The sequence below is a fragment of the Pan troglodytes genome, chromosome 10 (assembly GCF_028858775.2).
Source record: "Pan troglodytes isolate AG18354 chromosome 10, NHGRI_mPanTro3-v2.0_pri, whole genome shotgun sequence".
Taxonomy (NCBI): domain Eukaryota; kingdom Metazoa; phylum Chordata; class Mammalia; order Primates; family Hominidae; genus Pan; species Pan troglodytes.
In genome coordinates this window covers 78,189,383-78,207,408 of record NC_072408.2, presented here as the reverse complement: position 1 = coordinate 78,207,408, position 18,026 = coordinate 78,189,383, and the positions used below count along the sequence as shown (strand labels likewise).

The 18,026-nt window shown below is 40.2% G+C and overlaps 1 protein-coding gene across 4 annotated transcripts in view; it reads right to left on the bottom strand.

The window, feature by feature from the left end:
- Positions 1–16,967, bottom strand: part of LGR5 (leucine rich repeat containing G protein-coupled receptor 5) — a 148,095-nt gene extending 131,128 nt beyond the window's left edge. For 2 of the 4 annotated variants that reach the window (XM_009425842.5, XM_009425841.5), the window contains exon 1: positions 16,398–16,710. In XM_009425842.5, the coding sequence (XP_009424117.1) occupies positions 16,398–16,609 (212 nt within the window). In that variant the 5' untranslated portion in view covers positions 16,610–16,710. Of the gene's footprint in view, positions 1–16,397 lie in introns of all 4 variants that reach the window. The other 2 variants (XM_003313863.5, XM_003313861.6) reach the window with 2 other exon arrangements.
- Positions 16,968–18,026: the final 1,059 nt, after the last annotated feature.

Below are 18,026 nucleotides of genomic sequence, written 5' to 3'. Positions count from 1 at the left end.
CCTACCATAGGCAAAATTCAACTCCATGCTCTTAAAAAAAAAGTGAGATGGGGGTGTATGGAATCTTATTCAATTTCCATCTGAACAAATTTTAGGGTTTCAATAAAGTGGGACGAGGGAGTTACGTTACCCAAGACAGAAAAGATATATCTTTACCTTTCAAAGTGGAAATGTCAGCTTCTAAAGCTTTGGCTTGCTCAGCTCTTTCAAAAAGGCTATTTTGATTTTAAATGAATGCTATTCCTTGTTGCCGAATTCCCCAAATTGGTTGCTAAAAAGCTCTGAAATGATTGTCCTTAATAATTTCTAGCTAAAATGTCTGTTCTGTGACTGTAAAAACTGGAAAGCTAGGTTTTATTTTCTTTATTTATTTACTATAAATTAACAGTAAATCTTGCATTTAGCTCCATTTAAACCTCCCTCTGCAGCTGCCCATTTGAAAAATAAAATGGTTGCCTTCTTTCACTTCAGTGGGCACAATACAAAACATCCATTGAGCTTTCCCTTTATTGCAGCTGCCAATGCCCAGCCGACTTTTAACAAACCAACCAAGCGGAATCACAATGCAGCTGCAACATTTTATGGTATTTCTGTTGGTTCTCTTTTGAGACTGAAGGTGTTAATTAGGAATCAAAGAACACAACCCTGCCAGCTTTCTTTCACAAACCATACCCTGGTCACTGCAGTTTTCAGAAGAAAAATAAATCTAATAAAGGGATAAAAATGTTGTTTGTCACACCAGTAAAGTGTACTTAAGACCCTTTGATCAAAAGCTTTTTATGTAGTCTTGTCAGATGGGCTGGAAATATTGTATTTTTTCCTTTTCTCCCCCGTCTTCATGTGGACTTATCTAAATTTGAATTTAATGTAAGACTGGAATAAAAAAGTATAAGCATAGTCATGTGTGGGAATGCTTTATAGGTGATAACTGGTCTCATAGAGTAGAATAATTTTGCTTCTTAGAAAATTTCTCATAGTCAATGTTCCATCATGTGAAACTGGGTCTTCTATCAGTATATTATAATATTCTAACCATAAATTTTTATGCTTACAATTTACAAATACATTTGTCAATACTCTATTTACTATGGTTATTTATTACATAAATCTCTCAGTGTTTTAGAGGATCTTTTTATATATACAGAATTGAGTATTTTCATAAGCATAAAAACCATATCTATATGCACATATATATACAATGTTAATTTATCAAATAGTTTGTCATTTTGTATAATTTTTTGTGTATATTGAGTATCATACATCCAAACAACAGCGTGCAGTCATTACCTTTAATCTTTAGTCAAAGTTAAAAGCTTAAAGTAAGTTTATGAAGTTAGCACTACTGGGAATTAGTCAAGCCTGCTAGCTTTCTCAGCACGAGGTTTTGCTGCTAGGTGCACAAATCATGCCAAAATCCATTAATCCTGCTAGAGAGAGGCAGAAAGAAGGTCTGCTTGTTGATTTAATGTTAATGAAATGAATGGGCTCCTGAGGCTACCTACAGAGGCTCTGTAAACTGTAAAACAAATAAAGTCATTTTAAGTAATGCTCACGGCAGGAGAGTAAACAATGTTTCCAGATTTGTTGCCCAAAATGGGAGTGGGTGTGGGTGTGTGGAAACCTCCCATTCTCTACAATCCTGCTACACCTGCCCTATAGCAATACACACAATGTCAAGCTGGTAGACTCCTAGAATGACTGAATTAGGAGAGACTTCAGAACATGTGTTCACCTCTCTTATTTTACAGATACAAAAATTGAGGCAGGGAGGATATGCATCTTGCCAGAGATTCTGTGGCTGATTAGTGGGGTAGCTGGGCCCAGATCAGTGGTTCTCAAACTTGGTCGCATATTGAATTTGCCTTGGGGAGTTAAAGTACATTCTGATGCCTAGCTCCTTCCCTCAGAAATTGTGATTTAGTTGGTTTGATGTGGGATCTGGGCTTTAAGATGGTTAAATTAGCTCCCAGTTGGAACTAATGTGTTGGCAAGTTTAAGAACTATAGACCTGGACTTCTAATCTAGTGTACTAGTCTCCTGCATTTTTTGGTTTTGTTTTTTGTTTGCTTTTTTTCCCCTGCGCCATAGTGATAATCATTTCCCAGTTCCCAGGAGTATTCCAGTTGCTTTATCCTATAGGTTAGATATATATTTTGAGATTTTGAGGGTATTTCCACAATGAGTGTTTTTTTTTCTTGTTCTTTTGTGTATATGCAGAGATGTGGCCGTGGGGTTTGTGTGTGTGTGTGTGTGTTTGTGTCTGTGCACGTGTGTGTGTGCCTTGTGGATACCTCGAAGGATTGTACTCAACCCATGGGGTGAGCCAGCTCCACAGTGGAGCCAGTAACCAAGCTCAGTGCTATGCTTGGCAGGTAGTCCTCTTGACTTACTCTTCTCCCTGACTTGAACTTCACCTCTCCTTTGAGTTCCTTTGGGTATTGTTTTATTTCTTTCTAATTTGCCACAGTCTCATCTCCTCTGGGCTGCCACTTTCCTCCTACCATCTCCTCTCCACTTGAAGGATTTCCCTTTGTCTGAGAGAGATCCTCTGACTCTTCATTGGAAATTATTCGACTTTTGCTGCCTTCTGCTTCCCTTGGTTTGGTGATTATTTACACTGTTTGATAAAGGTGGGCTGACAGAGTTTACTTCTCCAATCTGTACTGCTGGATGACACGTAGTAGATGTCTGACGGTTTCTTCCATGTTGGATTTAGAGTGGTAAAATAAATCAGCTTCCTGGTTTATTAATTCAGTAGGCACTCGGGAATTCCAGAATCATCTTTTTACACGTAGTAAGATATAAGGAGATTTCCCTTGTTTTTTTCAGACCTGCTCTCTTGATTTCATCAGTTATGGGAAAAGCCAGCTTGCCTCTTTTGCAGAAGGGTATAGAACATCTGCAGAGACAGTAATACAGGCTCATCCAATAGGATTAAAAGACTGTCTACTCCAAGAACTGCTCACCTATCTCTCTTCTCCCCTGTGGATCACTGGACCTAATTCCAGAGGCTTCCTGCTTGAAACACAAGTCCAAGTGGTACTTTGACCCCCTATTTAACTTTGAATCCCCTCTCCTACACAGATTCACATCATTGATACCTACTATTCTCAGGGAATGATATTAGCCTCATCGCCATCACTGACTGAAAGATCCTTCCTGCAATTATGTTGAACCAACTGCTTCTTATCAAAGATGAGTACTGAGGTTCCTTATGAAAATTAGATTATTTTGGATGTATTTTCAGGTAGACACAAGCCCATTCTTTAAATCAGTTTTTGTTCTTAAAGTAGAACTATTTTTTCAGTTAATATATAAAAAAAAAGAAACACATTTTTGTTGTGTTGAAATCTTGGGTTTTCCTGAATGTATTTTTGGCTCTGAAGGAAGGTTGAATTCCCAACCTTCTCTCAGTCCCCTGAAATCCATCATCTCTTGCCTGCCACTGTAGCAAATCAACGGCTGATACTGGTGCTTCTAAGAGCACAAGAAGCTATCAACCTGAATTTTTCTTTCACAGTGAGAAAAAGTCATGAGGGTGGATGAGATTAAAAAAAAAAAAAAAGGAAAGGATAAAAGCAATTCAAACCCAGGACTACAAATTCTGGGTCATTCATTAAATTCTATCTGAGGAGTAGACTCCTAACATTGTGCCATCAGCCTACTCTCTGTGACAAAGTGTTCACTCAGCCCTCAGCTATCCTGGAGATTTGTGCAGTGTCTTCAAAATGCTACATACTCATGTGCAAATATGAAACCTCATTTAAAACTCATCATCTTTTGTCTATTTGATACCAAGGATCAGAAACAAAAGTTAGAATATTTTTATTTATAACAGTTGTTGGGTGATGCCAAATTCATTTGAAGATGCCCCTTCTTTCTCCTCTAGTTCTTTACCTAGTAGGTGCCTTTCTGCTGTTCTTTTCTTGTTTTTAACATTAAGAAATCTTGTTTAATGAAAATTACACTTATACTTTTAAACATTCAGGGCAATTAATTTAGCTAATTTAGGGAATAACAGTAACAGACAACATGGCATACTTGAAAAGCATGAGTTTAGTGTGATAATAACTGCACCATCATCAACAGAAATAATTACACCTAACATTTAATGCATCCTACACAAGTAAGGTGCCATGCAAAGTGCTTTATGTGCATTATCTCAGCAGTCTCCACAACAACTTAGTTAGGTAGATGTCATTATTATTGCCATCTTACATATGAGAAAACTGAGGCATTGAGTAACTTGTCAAGGTCACTGAAGATAAGGCTGCAATAGTCATCAAGAAATGTTCTCATGTTGATAGTAACAACTATTTTACTGTTTGTTAGGAGAGTCAAATGAGGAACTATGTGTAAAAGCATCAACAGCACTTTTTGAATTTTTTTCCCTCTGTCTTGGGATATTCCAAACAATCAGTCTGCCAAATTTAGAGGAAAGAATCTCTCTGTCATCACATTATAAGATTATATCAGAAATTATATCAAGTAGTCTCACTCCGTTGCACATTTTGTAGCTAGAAAATGGCATCTTATGTCTTAGGTGTGTGGACAAAGTTTGAGTTTTACGTAGAGTTTAGGGGAACAGAAGAGTGCCCTCCAGAGAGAAAACTGTGCTGACTGTCCTTCAAGTCTGCCTGGGCTACGTGCCCTTTTGAAGTTGCCCAGATGCAGACATGCATGGACACAGGGTGTTTTAAAATGTAGGTGTTAATATTATTCAGGTGTGATGAGGCCAACAGTTCAGGAGGTGACTGCCATTAAACAGGGAGTTTGTTACTCACAGTTCCCAAAAGGAGAGGGCCCACCATTCCATGCAGAGCCACACAGGAAAGCTCTGGGCTCAGTCTGGAGACAGAAGGAGCAGAAGAAAAGCATGGGCAAGGTCCTTTATTGTGGTTTCCACGGGAAGGAATGGACAAGGCAGGGTAAGCAGGTTTAGGATTGGCTAGTTGAATAGTTTCAGTGTGCTGTGGGATGTAGGGGCTATCCCAATTTATTGAAATCTGAGCTTGGAGTGAGTAGAATAGGAGAATATTGACCTAGAGTTAAGAGCCCTGAAAGAGCCTGGGAAAGGGAGTGGTTGAAGGGGTGTGGATTTTGGATTGGTTGGTTTGCATATGAAAGGTGCACTCCCAAGAAAATCATTTGCTATCTCCAGGAATTCCCTAGTCCTAGGAGGGGCAGTCTCTCTAGGAGCAGCAAGGCTCCAAGATGTCAAAGCACCATAAAATAGAGAAAATGAAAAACATGGTCAATATACAAGAATTCTGTGTTCTGATCCAATTTTCAAGGGGTATATAGTCCAGTAGTAGAAACGGACAAGTAGATGAAATATGGTGATCAAGTGTGGTGAGCACTATGATCAAAGTGGGTTCAGCATGATGTGGGAGCATCAAAGACAGGTTTCTAAAATGTGGGGTTACAGAAAGCTTCCCAGAGGAGGTGACATTTGAGCTGAGTATGGAAAGCCTCATAGAGGTTAGCAAAAGAAGAAAGGCAATCCCAGCAGATGGCAACACATGTGAACACCTGGAGGCATGAAATAGGGAAATTGTAAGATGCAGTTTGAAATGGCTGGAGAGAAGAGAGCTTGGGGTATTAAATTCAGACTAATGCTATCTCTTTACATATTCTAAGTTTGGCCTAAAAGTTCCTCCGTACATTGTAAGCTGCAACCTAACTGGATGTGAAAAGAGACTGTAACCTCCTCTTGTCCCAAGCATCGAGTTTTGTCCAATCAAAGATGGCTAGCTATTCAAACTCTGTTCAAATAAGGCAAACATCAAGCTGTAATCAACCCATCTGATCTGCACCCCACTTCCATTCACTGTTCTTCACTTTCCCTCTTCTGTCCATAAATCTTCTTCAAACCACATGGCATTACCAGAATCTCTCTGAACCTATTCTGGTTTGGGGGCTGCCCAATTTGTTCTTTGCTCAGTTAAACTCTGTTAAGTTTAATTTGCCTAAGGTTTTTCTTTTAACAGGAAGCTAGAGAGGGGGAATTGGCAGCAGGGGTTGCAGGTTAGGGATGAGGCAAAAAAAGTTGGTTTGTGGGCTAAACTGAGGTGTTAAAAGTTATTATGAAATCACACGACACCATTGAAGGATTGAATATAGGTAAGACATGACCAGAGGTGCATCTTGAAGACAGTAGCAGGATAGTAGGGAGTGTGTGTGTATGTGTTTGAGGTCTACGTAGACCATGACAGGAAACTGCTACAGTTATCCAGGAAAAAAGTGAGTAGACCCTGGACTAGTGCAATTTCACTGCTAGAAGAGAAAGAGAACAGTTACAAGAGACATTAAGGCAACCAAAATGTGATCAAATTAAGGTCATAAATGAAATTTTAATTACAATAATCACATATTTAACTACTATGAACAGAGGCTGGGCCTGGTGGCTACTGCCTATAATCCCAGCACTTTGGAAGGCTGAGGTGGATAATTACTTGAGGCCAGGAGTTCGAGACCAGCCTGGGCAACATAGCCATACTCCCATTTTTACCAAAAAAAGAAAAAAGAAGTAAATGACAACTATGAACAGACATTTGGGGAATTAATTATGCTTAATTATTCTTCAAACTAAATCTGAGTGTTCCTTTTTGCTCTGCAGATTTTTAGGTAATACAGAGACACTGTGTCTGTATTTACAGTGGATCAAAATAAGATGATATTGTCAAAATTCAGGTATATATCTAGATATGGACATACACAACATGTGTAAACAACGGGCTATTTGGCAAGTAACTGGGAGTTTTTGAGTTCATTCGAGTATTTGACATTGAAATATAAAGGTGACCAAGAAGAAGTACTGGGCTGGGGTTTTCAGGAGATCTGGAGTCCAATTCTGTCTTTGCTAGCTGCGTGATTTTCGGAATGTCATTAACCCCTTATGAATATAAAATTTCATCATCTATGAAATAAAGACGTTGGATTAGGTAAATTCCAAGGTTCTTTCCATTCTAAATTCCCTGGGTAGCCATAGCTTTTGACTCACTGAAATCCTTTGTAACCCATCTAAGTGATTTTAATTCTGTTTATTTGGGCAATTAGGGTAATGCTCTAGCAATCACGATTAAATTTCAGTCTTGCATTGTGTAATGTGACCTTAGATATACAGCTTAGTCATTCTGGTAATTTGTGGATAAAAGATTATCCTTTTAGTTCTTCACAGAATTTACTCTAAATGTAGTTAGGTATTAGCTCAAGCTCTAAATTAGGTTTATTATAATTAACATAAATCTCCCCAAATTTGCTTTCCTTCGTAATATACAATTAATTATATTCTGAGATTTTAGTACAGCTAAGGCAAAGAGGGCTTCAAATTACTATGTAGTAGTCATTCAGGACCAGAACATATCTACCTAACACTTATGACTATAAGACTCTGGGGAAGTAGATGTTTCCCTGGAAGGCCAGCAGCTGGGAGGTGGAAGGTGGACACTTGCTGTCTTTTTTCTAAATTTCCCTTCATCTTCTAGTTTGACGCCCTTGGTGGGAAAAGTGTCTGAGATAAGGAAAAGGCATCCTTTCAGTTCTCTGATACTATCTTGAAGCGAGGGATGGAGAAAGGCAAAGAGAGACACAGGAGAAGCGTATCCCCTGGGAACAGGTGTCTAGTGGAGTCCAGTAACTCACAGTCTCTCAGTTCCGTCAGCACTGTCCCTTGGGTAGCAATTTTCTTCCATTAGCCCTTCCACCTCTCTTGCCATCCTTTTTCTAGGCTTTTCTCTATTGTACAGTTAACACTGTAACAATGATAGAGTAGGCCTATTGCCAAATGCAGGCATGTCTGCTAAGGGTCCCGTCAGGACAGGAAGTACAAAGACAAAATAAAGAGGAAGATCCTTTATTCTCAGTCTTTACTAGAAGACTCCAAATTCACTTTGTAGATTCACTCAACAAATACTGTGAAATAAATGTTTATTGTGAAAACTTCAATATATATACAAAATAGTTCATTAAGGAATATAACATCTATGGAAATTTTTATTTGGTTTTCATAATCACATAATAACAACCACATATGTAAAAAACTGAAAGGTTATATTTTGTGCGGATAGATTTAAAGACCAATTGATTATGTAACAGAGTTCCTTCAAGTAAGTGCCTCACGAGAAAATTTATAACCTAAAACCTTCAAGCACCATGTGGTGTTTTGTGCATCGAACCAATAAACTCATTAAAATAACATTGCATCAACCCAAACACAACACATTGGAAGTTCTAACACAGCCCACATTAACCAACCAACTTTAAAATAATATCCTTGTTGTGTACTAAGGTTAAAAATTCAGCAAATTCTTTATATTTTTTCCACTTGAGATCATGTGTGGTTTTCTACTTTCCTGAGAAGTACACTTTTGTGGCTTTTTTGATCAAAGAAAGGTTATTTTTACAAATCGACATCTTTTGTAGAGGTCTCTGCTCCACTTAATCAAGGTTTCAAGAAAAAAGGAGAACAAAAGTATTTACCAGTGTTTCAGTGAAACTTAAATATTCTAAGGTTATTTTCTCAGTGTAGGCTTTGAAAAGAAGGCACGCATGTAAGGTTAGTCACCACAGTTTGTGTGTGTGTGTGTGTGTTTGTGTGTGTGTGAGGGAGACAAGGAGGAGGAAGGGGGAAATAAAGGAATTTGGCTGCAAACTGAGGAACAGTTTGAAACACTTGGCTTCTAGTTGTGAAAGATGAGCAACACGGAAAAAAGGACAGGCTAACAAGGGACCACTTGAGGAAAGCTTAATTTCGCCTGGCAGGCTGAGGAGGGAGGTCAGCTCCATGCACGCGTTCTCAGCTGGAGTTGGGCTCCCTTTGCCAGGACGATTGTCTTCTGCATTTCAGTTTCTGAACCGAACTGAAGGTGCCTTCAAGCAGCCAGTTCCACAGTCTCTCCCTTGTAAAGGGTCGGCCCTTCACGGCTATGCCCTGCCAACGTTTGTATCATTTCTGCCAAGCAAGTGGCACAAAGGGAATTGTTTCTTGTTGGTGTGTGTATTAGTGTGCATGAGACACTTTCTTCCCCCTTGGCCATCACAGTCCTTGTTTGAAGAAGAAGCAAACACTCCTTCTGAAGGCAAGAAGGATAAAATGAGTGTGTGGAAAATGTGCATATAGAAAAAATAGGACATTTGAAAATTAGAGATTGTTGAATAAATTGTTAAGTCAGTAAAAAGCTGGAGTATGAGAGTACTATTTTAAAACATTCTAGAGACTGTACCCCAAATATATCCTAATTTTTCTAAACATCAGTACTGTTTTTTCTGTTGACTTTGTAATACGATAAATGATTAATGTATATCAGGTTAATAAGCTGAATCAAGGGACTGAGGAAATTAAATGCATAGTTCAGAAAAGGTTTTTCATTATTTGAAGGAGGGGACTTTTCTATGACTTATGCAGATTTCTAATTGACACATAAGTCTGTATCACTAATTGTCAAAGCATGCAAAGTTTAAAAATACGTTGGGGGATTTGATAAAACTTTGAAACAATTTTCTATTGTGAATCAAATGAATGACATTCTGATACCTTCGTGACAACAATGTATCTCATCTCATCCATTTTAAAGGTGAATACAAGCTCAAATAGAATTTGCCTGTTAAGAAAGTTCATGTCTGTCTGAACTGAGAAATAGTTCCAAAGAATGCAGCTACTTAATTTGACACATAGATCTGGTTATAGGAAAAAAGTTTTATTCTTGCCTAGGTGGTTACTAATCTATTGATCCCTCTTCACAATACTCTGGCAGCTACTGCAACTTATCTCTGATTTGGAGACAAGAAAAATTGTTTCTGTGGTAGTAAGAAAATGGATATATAAAAAGATGTCTACTAAACGTGTAATATTGGCCCTAAACTATATAATGTAATGCTCACATTATTGGAAAATCGAAAACTGCATTTTGCTCTGGAATTCCCTGAAAAAATATTTCTGGTATTAGGGCTTCATAAATTGTGTTCCTGAAAAGAAAAATGGGCCAAAACATTTCAGCACCAATTAAAATGATTACAAGGCATAAGTATAAATTGGAAAGCCTGTTTTCTTGGGTTGCTGTAAACTGGCCCTGAAGATAACTTCAAAGGAAATCCAAAAATATTTTGAGCAATGGAAATACTTGAAATAAGCTTACAGTAAGCTTACCTAATAAGAGGTACTATTATCATTCCTAACGTCACAAGTTGCCCCACCACAAGGGGGGTATTGACTGAGTAAAGTATTTAGTACCTTTGTGGGGCCTATGACTGAGTAAAGTATTTAGTGCCGAACACTTAGGAAACACAATACAACTATCAGTTATTATGACTATTGCTATTACAATAATAAAGTAATTCATACATGTAAATCATGGCATGTGTTAAAATAAACAACTCATTGCATCATTTAAACTGAACACAATTCAGCTGTATTTCAAATGGGGCTGGACAATAATTGTGGCCAGTGGCCTTGTGTTGTTTGTACTTGCGGACTAGTAGTTCTCACCTGTCTTTCTCTGACTCCTATTAGCCACTGGGATTTCAGCAGCTGGTTCAGCCAATTCTACTCAATTCAACATTACTGGTATTTACTGAACTCCCTTAAGAGCCAGGCATTGGTATGGGCACTTGGGATATAAAGTGGAAAATGCCCTACCCTGGAGGAGCTCACAGCCAAAGAAGAAGAATAAGCCCTGAAGGAAAGAGCCCACCATGAAACCCTAGGGTGTTATTCCATCTGACTTTCAGGAAGTTGTTCACACGGTCAGGAGTTGGTTCCTTTGCATACTCTCCAAGTAAATCTCAGCGTCTCCAATTCCAGACTTAAACATTAAAAAGAGAAGTAATACATGAGGATATACGGAAGCACTTCTGCTTATGAAACATCTTTTGAATAGTTTTCCACTAATGCTAACATCCTGTTAAGAGCCTTTTAGCATTACCACTAGATATATTATTCCATTTCTTGAAATCAAATGACTAACGTTTTTCTCCGTTCCAGTTTCAAGCCAGGCATTCCCATTGGGCTTAATCCATTAAACAGAAAAATGCCACAGATTTTAGGAACGGACCTGCTTCCCACCATATAACTTATGGATAACAAAATCAGTTTTGAATTATGAGAATTTAATTAAAAATTCCACATTATAGACTATGAAATGTCTCCTTTTGGCATAGAGTTCCATAGGTGAAATTGGGCATGTAGTTGGTTATTTACAATGGTTAAATTCAAGTGTGGATTAAAGCTGACAGATCTGGGAATGAAAGAGTTGCAGTGGGCTAGAACTCATGGGCCGATTTAACAAGTGAAATTCTACCAAGATACATCAAAAATAGCAACAGGACTAGATACTCAGCTCATTTTATTTGTAATATACCAGTTGTGGCTTTAGTGCCAGTCTGATTCATCTCTCTACTACAAAATGAGGCTCTATAAAGGAAAATATTGCAACTGGAGTGAGGAATTTGAATCTTATAGGAAGGAATTTGTCTTCTCATGAAGACTTCAGTTTACCAGAAGTATCTATTGGGGAAGTGTTTACAAGAAAATGTGCCATTTAGCTTTATTCTAAATTTGCATAATAACTGAACCAAACAAAAACATTACTTCACAAAATTGCTCATTGGACAACCCACTACTGTTTTTCATTTCTGTCTTATGGCCTGTGATTTAGATCATTCAGAAACATACTTAAATTTGTAGCTAAAATGACTTAAATCCATGAATTTGATAGAAGAAATATAAAAAAATGCTTTGCTAAGGTAAGTCAAAATTAAGTATCAGTTATAAAATTATAAATATTCTATAATGTCTTTAATTTTGATAGCTTTATTGGGTTAATTGTTTGGTCTGAAATTTCTATGCCTTTGATAGATATATATTTTGAAAACTGAAAACAATAAAATAGTTCAGATAAAATACTTAACTCTCAGAAATCGTAGACCAGTTTTGTGTTTCTAAACTTCTTTAAACACACCCAAGTGTGACTGGTCTATTATCAAAACATGATGTTGTTTAACTACACAGGCTATTTCTTGATTCCGATCTTCTAACTCATTTATGATTGCTACCTTTTGTTGCTACATCAGAACTCCTTTACTTTGAGGAAAATGCATAAGGAAGAAAGAAAAAAACTGAAGATCATGTTTATTATATGTAAAAATTCATTCTTGTCACACCACCTCTGCCATGCATATGTTAAATATATTCAGTAAATATTTATTTTAAATTTATGCCACAAAATTGTTTGAATGAGCTCACTACTTTAAAAAATTACTTAGACTAATTATCAGTTAGTTTTAATAATTCACCCTATAACAAAAACACTATGGAAAAAATCCCCAGGAATCCTGGAGAAAAAGAAAGAACTTCATTAAAATGAAGAAAATTTACTGGCATCATTATATTTTAAACAATTCTAAAAGTACATTTTAAAGCAAACTGTATAATGTTTGTAATTGATCTAAATGTTAAGGCTGTTATAAGAGTTACTATTTTTGTAATCATTTCTAAAGTACATTTTCTTTTATTTAAGATAAGAGAAGCAGAACTATATTAACTCATTTTCAAAGAAGATCCTAAAAAGGATCTTTCATCTTGAAACTGCATCTTAAACACTTAAAACACATTTATGATATTAAGGCGGTGCCTGATTTAACTAATTGTGGCTTTTGTTCCATTCTTATTAACATTAGTTTTAGGAGTTATGTGTAAAATTAAATTTTGTTTCAAAGTTACATATGAAAAAGTAACCAAACTACATATAATTAAAAAAAAAAATCTTTTCTCTTGGTCCCTTTGGTTTATATAACATACATTTGCTTGTGGATGAAATGTGAATGCCTTTAAGGAACAGCAAAGAAAAATTCAGTTTTCTTTTTAAAATAAAATAGCTGTTCTGGACCAATAAAGAAAAGTATATTTATTATATTAGGATCTTCATTAGGATTCAGTTTTCTATCTGAATGTCACACTAACTAGATGACAGACACATCAAAGTAGCAGAGAGGAGTTTACTTTTAAGACCCTATTAATAAAAATGTCCACATTTGATGCATTAAAATAACTTACCTATACTAAGATTAGATGTTAGAACTACTTTATTTAGGACAGATCACAACTGGTAGATAGAGATGTATTAAATGTTGTAAACCATTATTGTCTGCTTTTATATCTCAACCTTGGTGTGTTCCTTATTTTCTGCTAAGTAAACTTTATTAGCCCCTGTTAGTAAAATCAGAGCCCATAACCACTTGCTGGGGCAGCAGGGGGAGAGAAGAGATGAAGACTGAGATTTTTCCAGCGTTTTCACTCGGTTTATTGGTCCAGTTAAAGACCTACTGTGGAAGGCAGCTCAGTAAGAAAAGAGAATCAATATTAATATTTGCACTGGCTTAAAATTTTGCTTTTCTGGGAAAAAAAGATTACAAAATGGCACATAAATAGTGTTTGCATTCTGTGAAGAGATGTAGGAAACTTCCTTTACCTACAAGTCTGACTAGCCAGCTCTCAGATTGTGGTAAATGTGTACAGCTACTTGCCAAATGTGTACAGCTGGAACTTGCCATCATCAATCTGTTTGAAGAAAAGGAAATGCTTGTTCTTTTTTTGAGGGGGATTGGGTGATAACATTTTGACTAAATAAATGATGATAACCTCTTACAAATAATAAAAGATAGTAGTTCTGGCTTTTTACCACATCAGTCTTGGTACACTGCAACTTTTTCATCAAGGCTTAATTTCTACTGGGCCCCAGTGGAGTGGAGCTATAACTTTGTGTTCCCTTTCAACAACAAAGGGAAGTTATTCCTTCAAATAAGAAAATCAGTAGAACACATACTCATTTATTTGAATATGAATAAATCAAAATTCCTCTTTTATGTTTTGGCTGCACAAGTGAAGACAGAAATGGTCAGAGAATACTAGGTGTAACCAAAAGAGGGCATCATCTACCCTTAATGTCTGCACAGCGTTCCTCTGGTTGTAAGAAACCAACAAAGCCCCCAAACCCTCAATACCTGCTCAAAGGGCATCCCATGGGCCCTGGCATTTTTTAGTATACAGGGACACCAAATTATGAAATCACACATTATAAAGAACACCACATTGCTTATTTACTTCAGGACTGACTTCTATATTCAGCACTCATATTCCCTGAACTGTGTTGCATTAGAAATAAGTATTTAATATTTACTGTATCACTTTTTACAGACACTCTGAGTTTAATATTTCACAGGGCACTGGGAAAATGTCTTCTTAGGCCAGGGTACAGGCTGTCATCACATGAGAATAATATGGCACTTAATTTCCTAATAGTATCTTAACTTCAAGAGGTTATCTATAATATAGATAGATAGATTGTTCTATCTATAGATAGATAGGGAACATTGGCAGTAGGTGGCAGTAAGTTCCCCTGAGCACATGGAGGACACAGTTAAATGCATTTGAGGTATGTGGGAAATGGTTTAAAGCAGAATCTTATGCCAACTTTTAGTAACGGAAGCCTAACAAATGTTTGTTCTTTCAAGTGAGAGAAGCAAGCAATCTGGAACTATTCATAAGCTTATTTTCTGTATCCTTAAACATATTTTATAATGAATGTATGATTTAAATAGTAAGTTAAGTGTTTGGGGGTACTGCACACCTCCCTTGCATACAGTTAAACTTCTTCAGGGTGATGGGGAAGAGGAGTTATAGGCTGCCAAGCAAAATTGCCAAACTGGTCTCAGAAATTCACTGCATTGGAGAGCGCGGGATCCTTGCAACACTGACTTTAGCAGTTAAACTAGAGTGGTTGGGGATGAGTATTCTGCTTTGTAGTAGAGATAGCTGTTCAGGAGGAGGAAATGTGAATTCTGAGAGCGTGATCATTTAGGAGAGATTTCCATTCCTGGAACGATATCACTACCACATGCACGAGTGCAATTGAAGGGAAACCTGGTGGGGAAACAGTTTTAACATTCTTTCAGGTAAAAAAGAAAAAGCAGTCAAAATAGCTTTATGGTAGAGGAGGAGGCGACCTGCCATCTACCAATCCTAAAATCTAGCAGGATGGTACCTTTCTTTAAAGACAATATTAAAGCAAGTAAAAGATGTTTTTTTCTTCCTCACTCTGTCTCCAGAAAAAGAATCACTACCTAGTGGAAAATGTTGTGCAAGCCTCTTCATGTTTCTTCCCTCCAGAAAACAACTAAACAGATGGAAGAACTGGTTCACAAACATCCCAACTCTCTCCGGCCAAGGTACATCAGAGAAGCCGAAAACTGGGACTGCATGGGCTTGGGGTGGGCTCGCTGCAATGTCTTGAACTAAAACCTAAATGTTTCACCTTGTGGTAAGGAGCACCTGTTTCCCAGAGTGGCCTAGAACCTGGCCTCTCTGCTGGAAGGAATGAAGCCCCAGATGCTTTGCACGGGGGTGGAGAGAGTAGTCGCCTTGGTCTCCGAGAATAGGGTTCCTCCTGGGTCACCGCGTTCACCCAACTACCTGTTACCTTCCGGCCTGGGTTTTCCACAGAAAAAATTACGCAATGAGCCGCTGCCTCAGGGCTTTGGAAGTTGCAGTGGGGAGAGAAGGGGTGGGAGAATCCCCCAGGGATGATAGAGAGTTTCAGGTCTCCCTTTGGGTGTCGGTGCCGCTGTTTACCAGCCCAACAGCCTTCAGCCCACTTCCCCTTTCCTCCCCGGGGGAAGAGATGGTTAAAGATTACACAGCGGCCGCGGGCACTTCAAAGGGCGGCGCGGGCAGCCAAAGGTAAAGATAACGTTCTGGCAGCTCTAATCGGGGTTTGTGGTTGCCACATTTTAATCACGCCGTTAAAAAAGAAAGAAAATAAAAAGAAAGGAGGGAGGGAAGGAAGGAAGAAGGGAGGAAGGAAGGGAGGAAAAGAGGAAAAAAACCCAAAAAGGTTACATCACGTCACCGTGCAAGGGATGCAGACTAAAAACCCTTTGGAGCTGGGCAAGTTGTTTCTCCTTTGGGGAAACTTTCTACAGACCATCTTTTCGTGGAATGCGACTAGACGCAGAGAGGCGGTTGGGGCGGGGACCAGATGGCAGCCTGCCTTTGGGTACCAGGCTCTGGGTCACAAATGTCCACTCCGCACGCAAATGCCTGCATTTGCAGGAATTCGCCCTGCGATGTTTCTAGCGCTGGACTGGGAAGCTGCGGCGCAGCAGCGCTTTCCCGGGTTGCACTCGAAGCCATTTCTCTGCGGGTCCAGAAAGTGCCGGCACGCTACTCCCCGAGACACGTGCATTTCTCTGGGGGTCCTAACAGGCCTGGCCAGGATGCCCTTGACAAACTCGCCCCCCTCCCCCACGAGCAGGCGGGCGCCGAGGAGCCTCCAGCCTCGCCTTGGACGAACCTTCCTTCCCCTCTTAGTCTCTCTCCCGGAGTGACGTGGGGAAGTACTTACAGGTAGGAGGTGAAGACGCTGAGGTTGGAAGGCAGCTCCGAGAGCCCCAGGTCGGAGCAGTCCACCCTGAGCAACATCCTGCCGTCGGGCTCGCAATGACAGTGTGTGGGGCAGCCCCTCAGCAACACACCAGACCTGGGCGAGCTGCCCCCGGTCGCCAGCTGCAGCAGCACAGGCAAGGACAGGAGCACACCGAGCCGGGAGGTGTCCATGGTGCCCGAAGTAGGGGGCCACGAGCCGGACGCGGGCGGAGAGCAGCACCGGACTGCTACGGGCCGTGGCGCGCCGGGCGCCGCTCCGTGGGCTTCTGCAACTCAGCGGGCGTCTGCAGTGCCAGACGCCGCGTTCCTGCCCCCACGGCGTGGGCGGCGAGGAGAAGCGCGGCGGGGACTGAGGTGCCGGTTGCCGCCACGCCGGCCTTCGGAGCAGCCCTGGCTGCAGCGGCGACAGTGGCGGTGAGCCTTGCTGCTGCTCGCGGCCTGAGCGGTGTGGAGCAGCATCTCTGCTTGCACGCTCGTTTTTTAAAGCGCTCCAGCCCGAATTGCGCGCCCAGTGACGTCAGCGCAGCCTGGCTTCCCAGGCACCCCCCGCCCGGCCCCACTTTCCCTCCACTTGTCCCCTCCCTCCTTTCCCAAGTCCTGGGCTGGGAGGCAGCAGGCAGCGCGCGGTACTGGCGAGTTCTCGGCGCTCCCACTGAGCCTCCGCCTGGAAGATTCAGTGCTCAGCGCCGCGCGCCGGAATAGGCGACCCCCCCCACCCTTACCCCTTCATGCGTGCTGGAGACCCAGATCTAAGAGTCGAGAGGGACCTGCTTCGGAGAGACCTAAACAGACGCACAAGGACTGGATGATGCGGCACGTTTCCTCCGAGCCCGCTTCAAATAATGGATGAGATACTTGAAGTGATTAAACAGAATAAAACAAAACAAAAACACAAAAACTAAAATCCGATGCAGAGAAATAGTTAACGTTATCAGGGTAAGGAGGCAGGCGTCCCCGGCGAATGATAGGTGGCCTTTTTGATCCTTACGTCTGCCGCACTGTCTGGCTCGCTTTTGCCCTAAAATCAAATCTCTAGGCTAATCGCTAAACAAATACAGCTCCTGAGCGAGCACTCCACTGCTGCCTTCCTATCTCTTGCGGGGTGAGGAAGTCGAAGTGACTAATTTGTTTTTTAAAAGTGGTTTAGAATACCCTAGAAGTCACTTTTAGTAAATCGATGCCAGAGTGACAGATGGCTGTTTGCTAACTTCCAGGGACTTTTCATCTTAAGTGTCCCAGGGCTCTCTGAACTGAGAGCAGTCCCACCTACGTGAGTGACACTGGGCTCTGAGAACCGCTGCAGAGCGTCAGGGGGAAAATGCATGCTCTTGCTTCAAAAAGTGTCCTATAGTGAATCTGCAGGAAAAAGGAGGAAAAGGATTCAGGGCTTTCTTGGAGAGAAGCCCTCGTTGAGGTACAAATAGCCCTCGCCAGACCTGAGTGAGCTGCTGAAAGAGGTGGTATTCCAAGCCTGCCACACCAACTCACAAAAATGCAGTTTTCACTCTGGAGCACAATGCCTCACAGCATCATGAAGGCAGGATACCCTGTTGATTTTCCAAGTCCGTTTTAATCTTCCTCCATTTAG